At 41.1% G+C, this 18,796-nt stretch overlaps 1 protein-coding gene across 2 annotated transcripts in view; it reads right to left on the minus strand.

Annotated features, from left to right (window-relative positions):
* Positions 1 to 18,796, minus strand: part of SLIT3 (slit guidance ligand 3) — a 471,830-nt gene that overhangs the window by 148,692 nt on the left and 304,342 nt on the right. For both annotated transcript variants that reach the window (XM_041397819.1, XM_041397817.1), the window contains exons 11-12: positions 7,404 to 7,475; positions 2,492 to 2,563 (exon numbers count right to left, since the gene is read on the minus strand). In XM_041397819.1, coding sequence (XP_041253753.1) covers positions 2,492 to 2,563; positions 7,404 to 7,475 — 144 coding nt within the window. The remainder of the gene's footprint in view (positions 1 to 2,491; positions 2,564 to 7,403; positions 7,476 to 18,796) is intronic.

An 18,796-nucleotide genomic window follows, 5' to 3' on the forward strand; every position in this document is an offset into this window, starting at 1 on the left:
CTCAGTTGCAAAGTCCAGCTGCTCTGTACCTCAGTGATGTCTCATTAAAATTTATGCACCAACCACACCTGAGTGAGGTGCAGGAACAGAAAGAGTTGTTCCTTGTATGCAGAGCAGCGTTCCTTCAGGGCACACAGCTGAGTGAACTTACTGGGGCACCAAAAGACTGAGCTGCTAAAAGGAAAAACACAGGTAAGCCACTGTCTCACTTCATTGCTGCCTCCTTGTTCCTTCCCCTCTGGCAGTGTCATTGGGAGGGCTGGCACCTCCAAGGAGTCCTCTTCTCTTGCACTTGTCTTTCTGTGCCTGCCTGAGCTGGGCTGGTGGCTGTGGAAAAGTTCAGACAAAAGATACTCTGCTTCTCAGGGGTAGAAACCTGGGGAAGCTTTCTTCAGAGAAACTCAGATTCTGCTGACCAGCATGTCATCTTGCTCCATAAAGGTATCTAGGGCTCAGAAACTGAAAGAACTACAGAGAGGAACCTGCCAGGTCTGAGTGACAAGTCATGAAAAATGAGAGATCTAACCATGGCTTGGCAACTGTAGGGAAAACATTTGTAAGACCTTCCTGTAATGAACAGCAGGGGCAAAACCTTCCAAAAGAAAGTAAAAACACAGCAGGCAACTGACCCTAGAGAAGGAGGCTGATAATTTCAAGACTGGGGTTGTCCTAGAAACAAGGCTGCCAAGGAGAGGAGAAACTGTGTTTTACAGCTTTGTGTGTCTGTGGTGGAGGGAAACTGAGGCAAGCAAAGGAAAGACTTGGAGGCAGTTCCCTTTGCTGCGCTGCATCTCATCTCCCTGCCATAACCTACTGGCATTAACTTAAGCACTGTTTTTCCCACTTGGATATGAACACATTCAAACATCATTTATTTAACATATTGCCCTGGATGACTGGGCAGAGAATACACAGCCATGTCACTTGCTTCTGTCTGCAAGTCAAAACACCATAAACTCCTGCCCAGTTTATATTCTCATTTCCTCTCTGTCCACTCTGATGTGTTTTGTCCCACACTCCTGAGGCCACCTGGGGGTATCTGAATTAACTGTGCTAAAGCTGAATAAATTCTGCCTTGGGAAGTGAAGCCCAGTGGAAATGTCTTGCCCATCCAGCTCACTCCTAGCCAGGAGGTTTGCCAGGACCAGGAAGCTGCAGCACTGCAGCATCAGCAGTAGTTTCATACTAAGCCAAAACTGTAGCCTTCAGTAAATGTCACTCTCTTGCTGAATGGTTTCCAGACAGCAGTGAGGGATTTGACCATTTCCACAGCATGTTCAATAACACCGCCTGAACTATTTAACAAACACCAGCAACACTTAATATATACTTCTGGCATTCTCCCAGCTGGATTCAGGGCACAAAAAAGGGCCAATCCTTCTGCATTCTGGCTCACAGGTTTACTGCAACATGTTAGTTTAGTACTTAATAACTTTCTGATATTCTTCTAGCCAAAAAAATATTCAGTTTCCCAGAATTACCCAGTATTCAGAAAATAAATGTATGTCAGCTTGTAGAAACAAACTACAGTTTTTAAGAACCAAGCTAGGTTATATGAATATTAATGAGATAATTGTTTCCATACTGTTTTTAAAATTAACACAGGTAAATATCATTCTAGTTGTGTTTCCCTCTTCTCTCAACGTGGGGCCTTCTACCACTCTATTCTAGTTTATCCTCAATATGCAGCTTCTGACCTTATATTGCTCGTTTTACCCATTAAAAGCTCAACTGTTTTAATAGTGCTGTGGGTACCTAGGCTGAAATACAGCTGCATGTAAATTCAGCTTGGTGCTAAATCAGTTTTCTGTGTTCTATAAGGAGAAATAAATGGCTGTCAAGAGATCCCACCTTCCTTTTATCTCCTGTATGAAATCATATTTTAGTCCCCTTCCAGCTTAATAAAGCAGTAATTACAGCTAAGGCATATAAACATTTTCTTATGATTTGGTCCTTCCCTAACTAGTTTGAAGAAAAAAAGACAAACCGAAACCCACCACTACAAAAAAATCCCCCCAAAAACTAAAACAAAAACCAATCAAAAAACCCTCACACCACAAAAAATCAAACAAACCAGAAAACTCCAAAGAGAATGTAATTTCTTTACTATAGAAGAAAAATCCAGTATGGAAATATTTCCCCAACTGTTCCCTGATTAACAGCACCAATCATGCCTAAGGTGAGGTTTCGGTGTGCCATGAGGAGTGTGGGTGCATGGAGCAGCCTGCAGGTGCACGGCTACAGAAGATTGAATAATGCACTGATTTGAAGTGCAGAAGTCAGCAGCCTTATGAGAGACTTGTAGACAGTTCTCCTTTCTGAACTTCATTTTTCATTTACAAAATTTTTCATTTACAAAAGATCAGATGCTTCACACAAGCTGGCAGTTGCACACAGAAACATATGTTCCCCCAGACAGCACATTATCATTTTTATTCCTCTTACATGCAAGCTCTCCCCAAATGCCCATTCAGTTCTATTTTCTACTTACAATGAAATGAGAGATTTCAAGCCTTTGAAAGCATCAGGTGCAATGTCAGTTATTTGATTCTTGCTGATGTCTCTGTGAAAAGAAAGAAGGATTAAAAAAAATGTTAGTAAACAGGAATTTAATGAAAATATTTTAGCTGTATTGAAGAACACACTTGATATAAAAACAGAAGTAAATTATCATATTATCTCAGAGAAATTATGAACTATGTAAGGGCAGAGAAAGGCAAATTCTAGGAGGGATCAGAAAACATCAGCCAGTATGACAGGCCACAGCCTCAATAGAGAACACCCTTCTTAATAAGGGCTTTGATTTTATGGATGTTAAAAAAAAGGTTTTTACAAAGAACAACAGTGACGCTGATAAAACCGTCCCAAAGCCATTAATACTGGAGGTGGCACTGCAACCCTCCTCAGGCAGGAGGGGCAGCCCACGGCAAAGCACAAAGGTGGTCTGAGCACTGCAGAGCAGGCACGGAGGGCCAGCTTGGTAAGAGCAGAGAGCATCGTGCAGTGCCCAGCCCCTGGTCCCAAAGCACTGCTCCTCTGAGGTCTGGCCTTTAACAGCCTCGAAAAAACAAGCAGCACAAAACGCACTCAGCATTGATCTGGTGAAGTTCAGACACCGGAGGAGCCTTCAAGCAGCTGAACGGGAGTTGTGGAGCCCTGAAGGCAGCAGCACTGGGGTCCCCCAGCCCACTGCAGACCCTGTCAGGGAGCCCAGGGAGATTCCACCCGTTGGCTGTGCTGTGAGTGGGACTGACTCAGTACTGCCTGCTGGATTTTTAAAGTAAAGTGTGCTCCTGGTTTGGAAAATACTCTTCAATTTGAATCATAACCAGCCCAGACAAAGAAGGTAAATACAGACTGTGCCACAGTAACTTTATACAAGGATCCCAACTCACTACACTTGGCACCCAGGCACTCAGAGCTGGGGCCTCATCGTGACTGTCACTGTCACCCAGACTTTCTGTCCATCAGCTCAACCAGGTGCTGAGCTGGGACACAACCTTCAGCCACCTCACTGCACTCCCTGATAGCTGATATCAGCTTGTGTCAGTAGTATCAGATCTCTTCACTGACAGCTGCAGCAGTACAGTATTTCATGTACATCTTCACTGATATTTCCAATGGGGCACGTGCTATGGATCCAAGTAGACTCTAGATAAAACATCAATTGAATGAGAACTTACTAATCAGAAAGTAAAGAGGTTTTCCATTCCCTACATCTTTTGAGTTATAAATTATGTTGGTTAAATTTTTAATGAGGTCCTCAAACTCTGCCAAAATCACAGGGAAAGGAGAGTTTGCTGAACAACAACAAACATCTGAAAAGGGGGATCTAGTTTTTGACTGAAGTATTTCAGCAGTGTTTTAGTTTCAGCATTCCCATCCTTGCTCTCTCCCCTTGTCTGGACCCTAAGGAGTGTGTGAGTGATGGTGCCTGAACGTGCAGGAACGCCACGCTGGGCTCGGCACTCTCACTTCATGCAGATGCACTACAATCAGCATTAGCAGATAATTAGACACATTATTTCCTTTCCATTAGAGCCCAAGTTCCACTGCTGTCCGATAAGGAGGTTCCATCTCCCTCTGACTTGACTGAGAGAGAGGGATTCAATTTTGTCCTGGTATCTCTGTTCCCTGTGTTTGGCCTGCTTTGGTGGGATTGTCCCATTCTGTCTTTCATTTACATCAAGACACAGAGAGGCTTTTCTAAGCTGCACAATTTGGACAATTTAGATGCCATAAGGCTCATTTTCTTAGTTTAGGGTATCTCAGAATCACTCAGGGGAAGTGTGCCCCTTCAACTGGAAATGTAATAAAATTATCAGGATTGCACTCAGGCAGGGATGATATCAGTCACCTCACACTCCCTCCCTGCACCTCTGACAGCATGATAGAAATCTCTGAAAAGGTTGTTGCACACACCTTGGAGGGTGGCTGTGCTCAGTCACCAGCTGGGGACATAAATTGATTTTGACTTTGCACCAGAGGAGCAAGGATACCCTGCAAGTTGCTGAGTAACACATGACTGTATGGCTTTAATGTCTTCACTGTAAAAGGTTTTGAAGCAAAACAGATTTATTTTTAGATGCAGCCAAATACAAAACTATTAATAGCATTGCTTGAATACTCTTTGTTGACTAACATTTATTAAAAACAGATTACTTGATTATCTCCAACATATAATATTGACTGTTCTCATCTGACAAGAGTACTCAGCAAAATCCATGTCATACACGGTTTAGTTTGTAGAACTGCTTAAAAATGTCACAACTCCACAGAGCTACTGGCAAGCCTGTGAAATCTCAATGTGTTTTCTGCTAAAATGTGGTAAAATTAGTCTGACAACATGAAATGCCACTACAAGCATCAGAGCTAGAGAGGTGCAACCACAACCTTCAAAGTTATTCCATGTACTTGGCTCTTACTCTTGCTCTACAAACTTGTTAGTTAAAAGCCTCAGAAGTGCAGAGACAGGAAATGTGGGCAATTCTGATTAAGCCCAAGACAAAAATATGTTTCAGCTCCTTTACTAAACCTAATCACCAAAATAACTCTCCCATCCTGGAAGCTGTCGAAGAGATAATTCTAAACAGCAAAATGCAGCTAAATGCAAGTATAGCACTTGAATTAATATAAATTTTTTGCTATCATCTTGACCTAATAATATCAAGTCATATCAAGATTATGTTGGACAAGTGGATCTAATTTAATAATTAATCTCAGTTACCCAATTAGCTAAGGAAAGGAAACTTCATTATCTTGCAGGAAATACTCAGTAAAGAATAAAAATACAGAGTACAGAGTTGCAAATGAGGACTGTTATCACTAAGATTCTTGCATATTTTTTCACCAGCAGGAGAAAAACACAATACAATTTACAGGGCTATGCTAATACTATCCTCTGAATGATATAAAATATTATTACAGTAATTAATAGCAACAGTAACAACAATTATATTGATGTTCAGCATTTGCACCCCCAGTAGGGCATCCATTAATTAAATTGATAATCTTCCTGCTACGGCATCATTCATTAAATCAAAGTGACAGAAATAAAGAAAGGTTAACGAAACTTCAGTGATACTGAACTTATCCTTCCTTTAAAGGAAAAGGATAGATTATTCTTTTGTTTGAGGACATAATCTTTTCACCAAAGTATATTTTTTTGTGAACAGGACTGGGAATCTTGAAAAGATGGTGTCAATAATATCTTTCAATACTCAAACAAATGTCCTCAATAAAACTATGTGTAACAGAACTGTTGCTCAATTCAGGCCCTCACTGCCCAGCAGGAACTAAAGTTTAACAAGGAGACAGGTGAATAAACAAGTGGCCAAACATCAGGTTTGTTATGGGACATTCTGCAGCCCAAACACCTGCCCCAAGCTCTCCCACAAGATCCCGTCATGCTAACTAAGCTTTGGCACAGATCATCTGGCACAATAACTTACTGTTTCATTATGAGTCCGGATCTCAATGAGTATGCCAATTATACCCCAAAAAGCTGTTAGCACCACTTGCTAATGGAATTCTGCTGCGAAATTCTGACATTAATAATTTCACACAGCAAGTGCTACATTGGATAGGGCAGCTATCTATATTAAAGAGTATTTTTTGGTCAACTCCCATAAAACTACACTTCACCCATCAATCAAAAACGAAAAGACAGTAAAACATCACAAAAATCTAAAATTAGTCATACCTTAGAAAGAACTGTGTAGTGATTTTAATAATAAAAAAGTTACAATTTAGGTCACTGAAAAGGGATCCATCATTATTCACTGAAATTACCATCTTACTATCCAATACAGCACTTCTTTAAAAATACATACAGCTATATTGAAAGTGAGACAGAAGAATAGAGACCATCTAAGATTGATGATTTGACCTGTTAAATATTCAGATCCATATTTACAGCTATTCAGATCTAGGAACTTGCTAAGCTGGGACTGGAAAACACAGCAATTTTGCCCTTAAATCAGTGGTATGGTGCAAGCTGACTTCAGTTTCCCAAAGCTATCTGCCAATCCAGTGTCTTCTGTGAAATGAGCTGACATTGTCTTAATTCCAGCATTGCTCACATCAGAGGAGAACTGCAAAGGCACTTTTCCAGCAGCATTAGCACTCATCTACAAAGCCTGAATGACTTGTGGGGTTACTGCTCCAGTGGCAACAGCAATATCTCCTTTCTGTGGGGAAGCAGGGGTAAGTTGCTTTACCATGATTTGTATCATCGTGGAACTGTCACATCATCTCTCACGTGTCAGTCAAAAATGAAAGAAAAACCTGACTGGGGGAATGCCTCGTGTTATCTGCATGACAGCACTGCTACACACCAGGATTATTATTTTTTTCAATCCAAAGAGAAAACACAAGGGGTAATAAAAGGAAGAATTATCTGCGTATCTACTGGTGATTAAGCGACAGAGAAAACAAGCTGCAGCAGGTTTCTTTGTTTTCTTGTAAACAGTCAAACCATCTCAACATCAGCACATCAAAGGCACTACAAAGAGCTCCTCACTGCTCTGCAAGAACGTGGCTCCTGCCATAACTGGGGTCAGCCACCCCGATGTGCTGCAAACAGATGAGAAGCGGATAAGAGGAACGGAACTTCAAATCTATTCTGGGGAAGCAGATTTGAAGTCTGAACAGACTAACAACTAATTAAATCACATCGTTTATAATAGGAAGTGAAATTAAGCATTATTAAGGATTTCATGCACTGTTAGGCATCCTGAACCAAATTCCATTGTTGCTTACACTCTGAAGAGATGACTTGTGCAATCCCCAGTGATTTCAACATAGAATTGCCAATATGTTTCTGAAATGAAGATACTGATACTAAAATGATGATACTAGAAGATTCATGATTGCTCTTGCATGTTGGTCTTATTAAAACTTACATTCTCTTCAGCTTCTTGTACTGGGTGAAAGCTCCAGGGGGAATGATTTTGATGAGGTTTTGTTCCAAACGTCTGAAAACAGACAAAGCAATATACATGTTAACTATACAGCTACAGGACAGTAATCATGTTAAATATGACAGCACATTTTATATAAACATAAAGCAATTTTACAGGGTCTTATGAAAAACATGTTTTTATTTTGAAGTCCACTAAATAGAAAAAATACTGAGAAAATTACTTAGAAAAATAAAATAATCTCTCTGATTGCTAAATTGGTCTAGAAGAAATGTCACAGGCTGAGGAAATTGCACTTTTAAGGCTCATGGAATTAACAAAGAATAGTAGGCATGTTTTAAAGTTAAGGTAGAAAATACAGACCCTTTCCTTGACTAGCTGTTGTAAATAGAATGTAGCTGTTTAAACTGACAGCTAGGCTGGGCTAGGACAGCTTAGAAAACAGATGAATAACACAATCAGACCAATTCAGGAGCAACAACATGGGAACATGCTAGAAACCAAAGTGAATTCACTGCAAGATGAATTCACATCTTTAAGAGGGTGTGGAGCATTTTATGTTTTAAGGGCAAAAAAAGAGATCTGCATCTTCCTATTCCAACTACCAAATACTTAAGTTTTTCTAAAATATGGTCCAGACTACATAAAAAGTCTGCTGTTTTTATTTCTAGTATTTGACTTGAAAGAAGTATTCTTTATGAAGTACCATAAATGCATGTATCACTAACATAAAATGTAAGCAGCTTTAAGATACCGCCTACAGCAAACCACTGAGATTAATTTCTGTTCCTTCCCCATAGTACTTTCAAGTATTTGTCATCAAGTTCCCTGAATTCCTGCTAAAAGGAATGACTTCTCCTCAGATGAACTTTAAATGTTCATCTCCATTAGAAATGTAAAAGTGGATCCTCAAACAACAAATTCCACTGACCATGGTAGCCAAATTTCTACTGAGTTGGGACTGAGACCAAAATGTGGTTTCACCTTGCTCTTATTTATTATTGAAATGTAGTGTATTTTTTCCCCCAAAGTGTCCTAAAAAGCAACAGTTTAAATAGCAAAAAATCTATGGTTAAAAATGGCTTAGAATTGAAATGCAAAAACATATTGGAATGATGAAATGAGGCACTCCAGTAATTTCAAGTTGCTGCAGCAATACAGATGGGAGAAAAAAAAAACAACTTTAGAACCAGGAATGACAATAAAGTGAAATGGGAGAAGGGAGAACTAAATCAAGGTTTGCAAAGTACTAGGGAATAGTAAAGAGAAAATGTGTAAGCTCTCTATCCCTCTGGTGATCTGTGCTTTCATGAGCAAAAAAAAAAAAATCCCCTTAAAAATAAGATAATTTGCCAGCTCGTTTGTACTCTAAGAAGCTATTTAAGTATAAATATTTTGATATTTGCTCAGTCAGCTTGTACAGCCGATGTGCTCGCCCTCTTTTATATCTGTAGCCGTCTATTTCTTAAAGGTTGTGATCAGAGTTAATTCTATTCCTTGTTTTGTGATTTGAATTAGTGTCTGAGATTTCCCTTCCACTTGGTCTAAATATAACACATTTCATTTCTGGCAAGTCCACAGTGAAATGCAAATTGCTGTGAGCTCCAGCACGCCACTATTGTTGGGTGTTTGTCACCAGAATTAGCAGCACACACTCTTCCCATAAAGGCTTTTTGTCAGCTTGCCAGCCGGGTGTTTAACTCCTCCCAAGTGTTTCTGTGCAGGCACTTCTAGGAACAAAAGAGGGTCATGCCTGCCCGATTTCCTGGCCCTGGGAGTGCAAACTGGGGCTCAGCCATCCTGCACACCAGGGCAGCACGCAGCCCTCTCAGGGAAACCCAAACGGAGGGATGGGGGGAAACGTGGAGCTCTTTACAAGCAAAATTCCCAGGCAATTTTAGCGACTCAAGGGTGGAAATATACACAGAGTTTTCTCCCCAGAGACGGTGAATAAAATACTCAGAATTGGAATAGCCAGACACAGGTCCCAAGTAATACAAAAAATGAAATTAAAAAAAAAAGCAAAAAATTTCTAGGAAAAGTGGAGAGGAAGACAGCAACAGGAGTTATTTGAGAGTTGCATTCTGAAGCTACCTAGTGAACTCTTCACCCTTTCCTACAAAATCTGCAGCAGATGGCCTGTACAGAAATAGATGGACAAAGCTCCTGTCATCTGCTGCTCTATTTCCATCACAGCACCTGACATTGTTTTATTCCATGAAACCCTTTGCAAATGAAGGACTAAGGAATGCTCATGACACGTTCTGCTCAGTGCACTCCACCTTGCAGATGGACCAGAGGAGCACCATGGGCCCTCACCAGGGTGTGTTGGTGGGCTCCAACTTGGGCTCAAACCAGAGCACCAAGTCCAGTGCTGCATTAAATAAGCCTGTGCTTCAACAGAATGAAGTACTAACCTGACTTCTATTTACTTTTTACATAAATGCATGTTACAGGATGGCCGACCTAGCCTGAAAAACACAACGTAGTTTCACAAGTAAAATAAGAGGAAACACATTGTGTGTATTAATACTTTACTCTTTCACCTCGTTTAGCTCATACATGACATGTTGAGTACATAGACAATTAGAAATCTCAAGAAGTTCTAGGCTCTGCCAGAAGGGAAGCTGGAAATTTCAGGGTGATGAAGGCCTAATTAGAAACCATACAATGGGAAACAGCTAGAGATGCCATCTTTAAAATAAAGTGAAAAGCAGTAGTCTTACCTAATATTGTTCTTTTTTTCCTCCAAAAAGTAAGAAAGTGTAAATTTTACAGCCACATTTTATTTCAGAGAAGAATACCTAGGTTACCTGGAACATGACCTTTGGAAAACTGGTTTTTATGGTCTATCCCTATACTATGGAGTGCTGTCATACACTATAAAAACATCTATGCTAGCGCAAAGCAACATCTGGGAGCTCATTTTCTGGGAGGCATTACCAGAATATACTATAAAATAATTTTACAATACATTTGAGAAATCTGTACAAGACACACAGTCCTAAAAAGCTAAATTTTGATAATTTAAATGACCACCTCCCCTCCCATTAAAAGTTTCTTAAAACTTAATAAAATTTTTCTTGATTCTCCTGTGGTGTTTCATACTCAGCTCTATTTAAGAGACTCGCCAAGGCAAATTCACAAAACTGATAAAGTGAATTGGTCCTGTTCAAACTCCCAGAGGTTTTGGTTGCTCCTCTGTTGCCCTTGTGGCTGTGCCATGTCACCTGCTGCCAGCTGAGTGCTGAGATGAGCTGAAGCACATCTCCCCCCTCCCACACACAGCAATGCTCTGTCTGCCTCTCCCAGCTTTATTTTAGAGGCTTTGACAACAACATCAAAGGACAGGAACAATTTCCTTTCTCTTCTCTAATATGTCATCAGAGATTGGAAAGTACGAGGGGCCCACTGGATTCAGATCCATTTTTTCTTGCAATAACATGATGCTAGGCAGGATAAAGTCCTTCTTCCCACTTTTTTTAAAATGACTTTGCAGCAATGAGAGCAAAAAGTAAACATATCAGAGAAAAAAGCCAGAACAAAACAAACCCGGGGAAACCATGCAGTTAAAGATGAAAAACTATCCCAGGGTAAAGAATAAGCACTCAAATTCCCATGCTAATCCATCTCAAAGTTCACTGAGGTGCAAATCTTTTCATCACCTCCTCCTGTGGCGCCTGCATTGCTCACGCCCAGGATGGCAAAACACAAAAGGATAAAAACTCTGCCTAACAGGGACTTTGCAGAGCCAGCTCACACTCAGGAGTGATGAAGCCATTCGTCTTGAAGAGTGATTCCCCCTGCAGAGTTGGGGAGATAGACAGACGTATTAATTTGGGCTTTATCTCCCTTTCATTGAGGGAAAGAAAGAATTTGTTATTTGGGTCTCTAATGGAGCAGTTTGCTAGCAATTTTCCCATTTCAAACACTGTCTCAGCTGCTAATGTGCAATGTTTTGTCAAGCTTACCTACCCATAACATAGACAAATCACTACCTTGGAGAAAAAGAGAGGGAGTGAAGCATCAGTACTGATAATTCTCAGCTGTCAGATAAATAGAGCCTACAAATGAGACAGCCACGCTCTATTAACAGTGCCAGGAGCTCCTGCCTGAGTGTCACCAACGTCCCTGGGCATGGGGCAGGCACTGAGGCCCTGCTGGGACACAGAGGGGATGAGCCAGGTTGTTCCCTGGGCTCTGCTGGGCTGGCTTGGCTCAGGCTGCCAGGAACAAACAGCCCTGAGCCAAAGCCACGTCCGAGAGAGGGAAACACACCTGTGGCACCCGGCAGGACACACACAGCCTTGTGAAGGGTGCTGGGAAGGGCAAAATCCTTGTTTTCCTCCTGCCCTATAAGCAGAGATTTGCAGGGAACTGGGTGGGGAAAGAAGGAGCATTCACATCCATGGTGACAGAAGCCAGGGATGGGGAGAACAGTTTGGTTTAGGAATGTCATGGTTTGACCCGGAAGTACGGTTTTGGGAAGTTATGGTCAAACCAATCAGTGGCCAAATTTTAGATTGGCACCTGTTGACAGAAGCCAGGGATGGGAGAACAGTTTGGTTTAGGAAGGAGGAAATTTCTAGGGAACACAACAATCAACCCAGGGACTGAAACAACTGGATTATAAAAACCTACTTGGACCAGTATTCTACATTTATCTCATCATTTAGGTTCTCATATCTTATCATGTGTTTTGGTCTCTGATGAAGAAAAGTCCACATGTGTATTTTCAGTATTCAAGGTGAATAAATCATACTAAATAAATCATCATCATACATGGTCTTCTTGCTACAGGTATGAGCTGGATGTGATCCCTGTCCTGACACCTTTCTTTGCCTCCTCATCTGAAACACAATCTTTACTCCTAGCGTGCACAGCAGGTTTGGGCAGCTGCACTGAAATACTTACCCAGGACAGCCCTGGATGGGAGCTGCCCTGGCTGGGAGAGAAGGGAGGAATCCTGCCCTGCAGTCACAGTCAGGACTTGCAGCTCATCCAGCAGCAAAACGGGAAACAGCCACAGTGCAAGGCCAAAACCTGCAGTCCTGCTGCTTCAGAAACTGCTCATGGACAGATATCCCAGGGAACAGCTTTTTGTGTCTCTCACCCCTCAGCCCCCAGGTGGAAAACAAAGTGCTTTTGGATGGCAGGACATGGAGGATTTTAGAAGTCTGTGCTTACTGCTTGTTTTAACAGTTAAGGCCTTCACCCTCCACCCCAGCCAGACTCTACCACCACTATAAAACCCCTAAACAAAGAGGGTCCTCCAAGACTTTTATACTGCTGCCTTTCATCCCAGCACCTGAATGACTTCCAAATAAAACTAATAATACACATTATAAATGCCTCTTATGGAGTCTGCCTTAGGAAATGGAGAGCTGAGAGCCAGTAAAGCATCCACGTGTATTAATAAAGGTGACAACTGGAGTTTCCCTTCATATTCCCTTTGCTGTTGATTTTCAGGTCTAGCTGTCAAGCTCCTGCTGTAGTTCCAGACAGGGCTGCTTCCTAACAACTCACCCAAGGGCAGATCTTCAAGAGACAAAATCCTATCAACAGTGAAGTGACTTGTCAACATAAATCTACCCAGGAAGTTACACAGATAATTCTGCTCACCAAAAGACATCTTTCAGAATGAAAACAGATGTTTTGATCTGTTCCCTGATATCATGGTGTTATTCTAAAAGCAGTGCTAGTGACATAGGATCTTCTGACACCCTGCAGTGAAGTTTCAGCTGTGTAGCTGAGCAGTTGCTCAGGTATCAGCTGGTAACCACTGAATTTGTGATGGCAGCCACATTAGAAATCCATCCCCTCTGCTGCAGCATGTTAATTTTGCATTAAATATAGCACAGACAATCAGGAAACACCAGAGAAATCCGTAGACTGGTATTTCACAAAACATCTTTTGACAAAACACCAATGTCTCTCTAACCACATTAACACCAGAATGAAGCATTGTTCTGCCAAACCTCAAAGTTTCTCCATCTACCACTGTGACACTCCGCATTTGTGGTGGGAAATTTTGACCCTTCTCATCACCTTTCATTGCAATGTCCCTGCCAGTCTCATTCATGTATTTGCCTTTCTTTATCCCTGGATTAGGGTGCAGGCTCCCCCTGAGCTCCCTCCCACGCCTGCAGAAATGCTGCTGGGCTGTGCCCAGACGTCAAAGTCCAGGTGAGCTCCCTGAGCCATCACCTGTGAGGCTGTTCAAGGTAAATCAGAAGCTGTTTTGGGGTTAGAATACAAAATAATTCCTCCCTGCTCTGATTCTAGACTAGACAGGTAACTTCCCATCTCAGTTGACTTTATTGGGGCAGGTGGACTTGGGATCAGGGTTTGCAGGAAGAATTTCACCTCTGTGCAGGGCCTGTGGCTGTGAACACAAATGCAGGAAGCAGAGCCCTTGGGTTGGAGAGATTTGGCAGCTTCCAGGTCCCTGCTGTAATTCCATCCCTCATTCAAGCAGCACACGAGTTCAGTGTTGGTGTTTCTGAGGAGCTGTGGTGTAGTGAACAGCAGCGACATGGAGCCCACAGCCTGGTACCCAGGGACTCCAGCTCAGACCCAGGGATTTGAGTCCAAAAGGCTCCAAAGAGACAATCCCCAGGGTGCTGCACAGAATTCTGGAATTCACTTCCAGCCCAGCATCTGCTCTGACCCCCACTCACACCTCTGCTGAGCACTTTTCACTGATACTTTTTTGGAATTTTTTAGTGGGATTGTTTTGAGGTTGGATTTTTTTTGTTCTGAAGGCATACAGACAGTTTCTCAAGCACCCATGTGAAAGCAATCATTCACCAAAGGCTGAATCTGATAAATATAGACCTATAGGATAGTCTTTAACAAGCCAGACCCAGAATATTTGCTTCACTGAGAAGCTCTGTGAGGCCCCAGAAAGACTAACCCTTAAACACATCACATTGCTGTTTAATTATTGCTTGAGGAGGTCGACCCTGACCACCCTCTATTGGCTTCCAATTATTTCAAGAATCTTCCAGGCCAGATCGCTTCCCACATTTTCTCACAATGCTGTAACTAGCTCAGGGATCTGAGGATTTCAAGCTGATTTGCATTTTATTTGTCAAGTTGTAATACAAAACTATTCTTTTAGTGAAAATGGAAGTAAGCTGACAGAAAAAAACCAAAAAGCTGTTTTTTAATCTCTAATCAGACTTATTGTTAAGAGCTGTGTCCATCCTGCACATCTGTTTTTACTGCACATTTACAATACTGACATGGAAAAGGCAGACCACCAGAAATTAGCAGGAAAATTAAGTAGCTTTTTGGTAGTTGAAATTCTGCCACCTGTAATATTTTCTCAACAGATTCTGTTATTTGACAATAGACATTCCTCAAATCCTTTCTTATTTTCACAGTCTTTTTAAGCAAAGTAAACAGAACATGTGTTAGCCAAAAGATAATTAGTATTTCATCCAGTAAAAAATCTGATTAGTATATTTTATGTCAAAGTTGTGATTTTATGCTCTCTATTTTATTTTCTGTAATTGCTTTTCCTCTTCATAATCAGCTTTAAGAATGTATATACTCATTATATATTGCAATCTCTTTTATTTCGCTTGGCAACACAGGAGCTTTGCAGTGAAATTTGTATTAGATAAAAGATATATGTCTTTTTGGTTATACCATTCATTTTTATTAGTAATTATTAAATTGTGTTTATACTGGACTGAAGTGATGTCTCTGGGAAAAAGAGACTAGACATACACACACAAACCCAAAAAATCCTAAACCAAACTAAGAACCAAAACAATCTCAAACCTACAAACCTTTTCAGTTTAATCCTACACAGCTTTCCTGAGTAAATTAACCTGTACATAACTTTTTTTTTTACTAAAAGAAACCTCCCAATTATAAAAAGCAGTGAAGAAGGTAAAAATTGATATGGCTGAAATGTAAATTCCCATGTGTATGAAATCTAGACATTTATTGAAACAAACCCACCTTCTTGTGCCTGCAGATGACATTAGTTACACAACTACAGAAATAAAAGTAAAGATGTAAGAAATAAATCTGCCCTGATCTTGCAGCAGAAACTCCCTGCTGTTGCTGCTTGTTTTCTAAAACTGTGAAATGCAGCTTTCTGTTTTCCTTAATTTGTCTCAGCACAGAAAACACCTTTATTCTTATAATTTTCCATATTTATATAAATATTTATATTTTCTTCACTGACTATCAATCTAAGATATTTATTATTTCTTTATTATTTTTGTGTTTTGAACTCAACCAAAAAATCTTCTACATATTTGTGGCCTGACAAAATAAACTTCTGTGGAATGCAAGACATAGTTTGTCTGGTGAGATCCAGAAAATAGAAGTCAGGTTAGACATGAGAAGCTGTCCAGAGCCAATTTACAGCAGTGAATGAAAATCATATTATATGATTCAACTGCAGGAGCCAACCTGATTCCCCAGCCAGAGAACTTGCCACCAGAGACAATTATGGAGCGTTTACTGCAGTGTTCAAAAATACTCTGCTGGCTTCAGCTGCAGTATTTACTGGAAGCCTAGGAAAATTATTATAATTTTCTTTCAGGAGGAAGAACAGTGTTAAATTAAAACTGTCATTCCTTTTTCCATGAAGTTTATAGTTTCTACACATTTATGTTCTTGATAAGAGAAAAACTTCTTGCCTTTATGAAACTGAGAACTTTAAAGCCAATTGTTAATAAACATGAAAATGCTGTCGTGTAGTTAATTTATAATTTATATAACAAAAAAAGATTCTTATTATAACGAATATTTACTGGTGCTCAATCTTTCTATAATAGCTTTTTTGACTTTATTTTAGTTGGAGGAAAATTAATTTTGAATACACCAGTAACTTAAACACCTAAAAATTGTTCAGCACCCTCTTCAAATCACAAAAGCTTCCTAAAGATTCCCAGCTGAAGTCCTAGCTGGCCTGAAATGCACGTTCCTGCAGGTACTGAAGAACAGAGAAGGTAATCTTCCAGAGACAATTCCTGAAACAAAAAACACAGCAAACTTGTCTGCCTCTGGGTCTGCAACAGTGCCCAGCACAGTGGTACCCTCATGACATTAAATTTGTCAGGAAATCATTCATTAAACGTAGAACAAGTAGAACATTACATTACAAAGTGATCATCTTGCAGAAAATTAGGTTTGTGTTCATTTTGCCAGAACCAGGAGAAAACCAACATTTCATTTTTCCTGTGCTCCAACTCTAGAATTTTTCCTGAGTAGAAATTCTGCACCAAAATCATGTACTACTTATACTTACAAAAACACCAGCCAGCAATTCAGCTATCCTAAAGTGAAAATGCTAAGCTAAACCCATGCAGAACAAGTGACTAAAACTAACTTTAGGCCAAGCCTGGATGCTGGTGGAAGGGCTGCCACCCCTGTTTGCTCTGCTCAGCTGTCAGAGGAAGCTGTGGTTATTATCTCAGCAGACATGGTGCCTAAACTGCACTTTTCCTTCAGGGACTGGCAGCCTCTTTGCTGTCTGGAGCAATTGCACCAGCATTGAAACAAATGGGCTTTGTTTCTGATTCAGGTACATCCTACATCCTCTGTCTTGGCTCTTTCAATTCCATTTCTCTTAATCTCACCAGACACAGAGCATGGCACAGGTTAAGTGACAGCGGTGAAGCAAACTTGACATGAACAGATCTCAGATCTGTTTCAAAATTTAAGGATATACTTTACATTCTGGAGTTTGAATTATAAGTCTGCAGATGATTGAGACTTGGCTGTTCAGAGTAATTAGTGCTGCACAGCACAAAGTGTTCAAAGCACAGTGCCTGTTGACTTTTGCTGCAGCTGTGAGTCCTCAACACTTCTGAATGTCTCAGCTGAGTCAGCCAGAACCCGAGATTACATCACCAGTGACCACCCAAGGAAAGTTTGTGCAAGTCACTTGCCCAGAATCAATTAATAAAACTACTGGCAAGAAGAGGCACAACCCAATTCTCTGAACAGCATTCAAGAGATTATCTGCCCCACAGCCCCATTTTACAATTTTTCTGTTTCTGCAACAAGTGAATAGACCCTATCTATATGTACAGGCTCCCTCCTTACACATCCCTGATGCATCCCTAGACAAGAAATGAATCCAAGCTTTCAACAGCAGCATGAGACTGTGCTGTTGTTGAAGTGGATACCGCCACAAATACATACAAAAGCTTCAAATTATGACTGCAGCTACAAACATTAACTCTGGCATTTTCTAACATTTTCCAATTTGTTTATTTTTACTTTAAAAAAAAACAACCCAAACATTTAATTGAGTGGCCTCAAACCCAAAAGCTGAAATTACTGATTCCATCACAAGGAAACTCAAGTGTAACAGAAGTCTGAATCCCAGACCCCTGTAGTGCTCTCTAACTGGAATAGCAGCAGTGCAAACCGAACAGGAGCTCCCTGTGCAGTTTAATAGTTAATCTGTGCCCAGATAGTCCCTAACGCACAGGGACAGACACTCCAATTGTTGTTGGGTTTCCCAAGTCCATGGTGAGGAGGCAGGAAGGCTCTCCAAGGTAAATGTGCTTTCTGGTGGGAAGAGGCTCCTCGGCTCCACCTTTCCTTGTGTCCCTCTGTCCTGCCCAGCCCAGTGTCCCAGCCCTCCTGCCACAGCCCCACAGCCCGCCCTACACAGCTGGTGTCCACTGGCACCAATCTCAGGACTTTTCACCAAATATTCCTCATGTTCTCAGACTCACAGCACTTCGCTCAGCCTGTCTTGATTTCTTTTCTTCTGAATTGTTCTCCTCATATGTTTGGTTGTTTCCTCATTTGAGTTCACCCTTCTTTTCCCATCACTTTCTGTACTGGGCTCAGCTTGTTTACATTCTCTCAAGCATCCCAACCACAATCCAGCCTCTAGCTTTAGCAAATAATTAATTCCTTCTTTTAAGCAATCTGAAGATCCTCCAGAGAAGCAGCACCCAGTGCTGCTGGTTGCTGCTCCAGCATCTGCCTCCAGGCACGAGCACCCTCTGGCAGCAGGAGAGGGGCTGTGTGCTCTCTTTGGGGGCTGTGCTCTGCTTTCACTCAGGAAAGTCTTGCACCAACTGTTATCAAACACAAAGGCACAAGTGGTAGTCCCAGTGCCACTGTTTTAAGGTGTACAACATTCTCAGAAAAGACCTGCCCAGAATTCGCATCCTAAAATATACCCAGGCTTGCAGTGATAAATAAAAAATGAGTGCACCAGTCTGAGGCAGACAAACAGCATGAAAACTTCCTTCTAAAGAAGGGGCAGAGGAAGAGTGTTTGTGAGGTGAGAAAAGATCAATAGAGGGTTACTGTTACTGTACATGACTGGGAGGGATCAAACAATCCTGGCAGGCAGCATGTGGGAGCAAACACTGTTTGAAACA

The sequence above is a fragment of the Onychostruthus taczanowskii genome, unplaced genomic scaffold (genome assembly GCF_017590055.1).
Source record: "Onychostruthus taczanowskii isolate IOZ18803 unplaced genomic scaffold, ASM1759005v1 scaffold14, whole genome shotgun sequence".
Classification (NCBI taxonomy): domain Eukaryota; kingdom Metazoa; phylum Chordata; class Aves; order Passeriformes; family Passeridae; genus Onychostruthus; species Onychostruthus taczanowskii.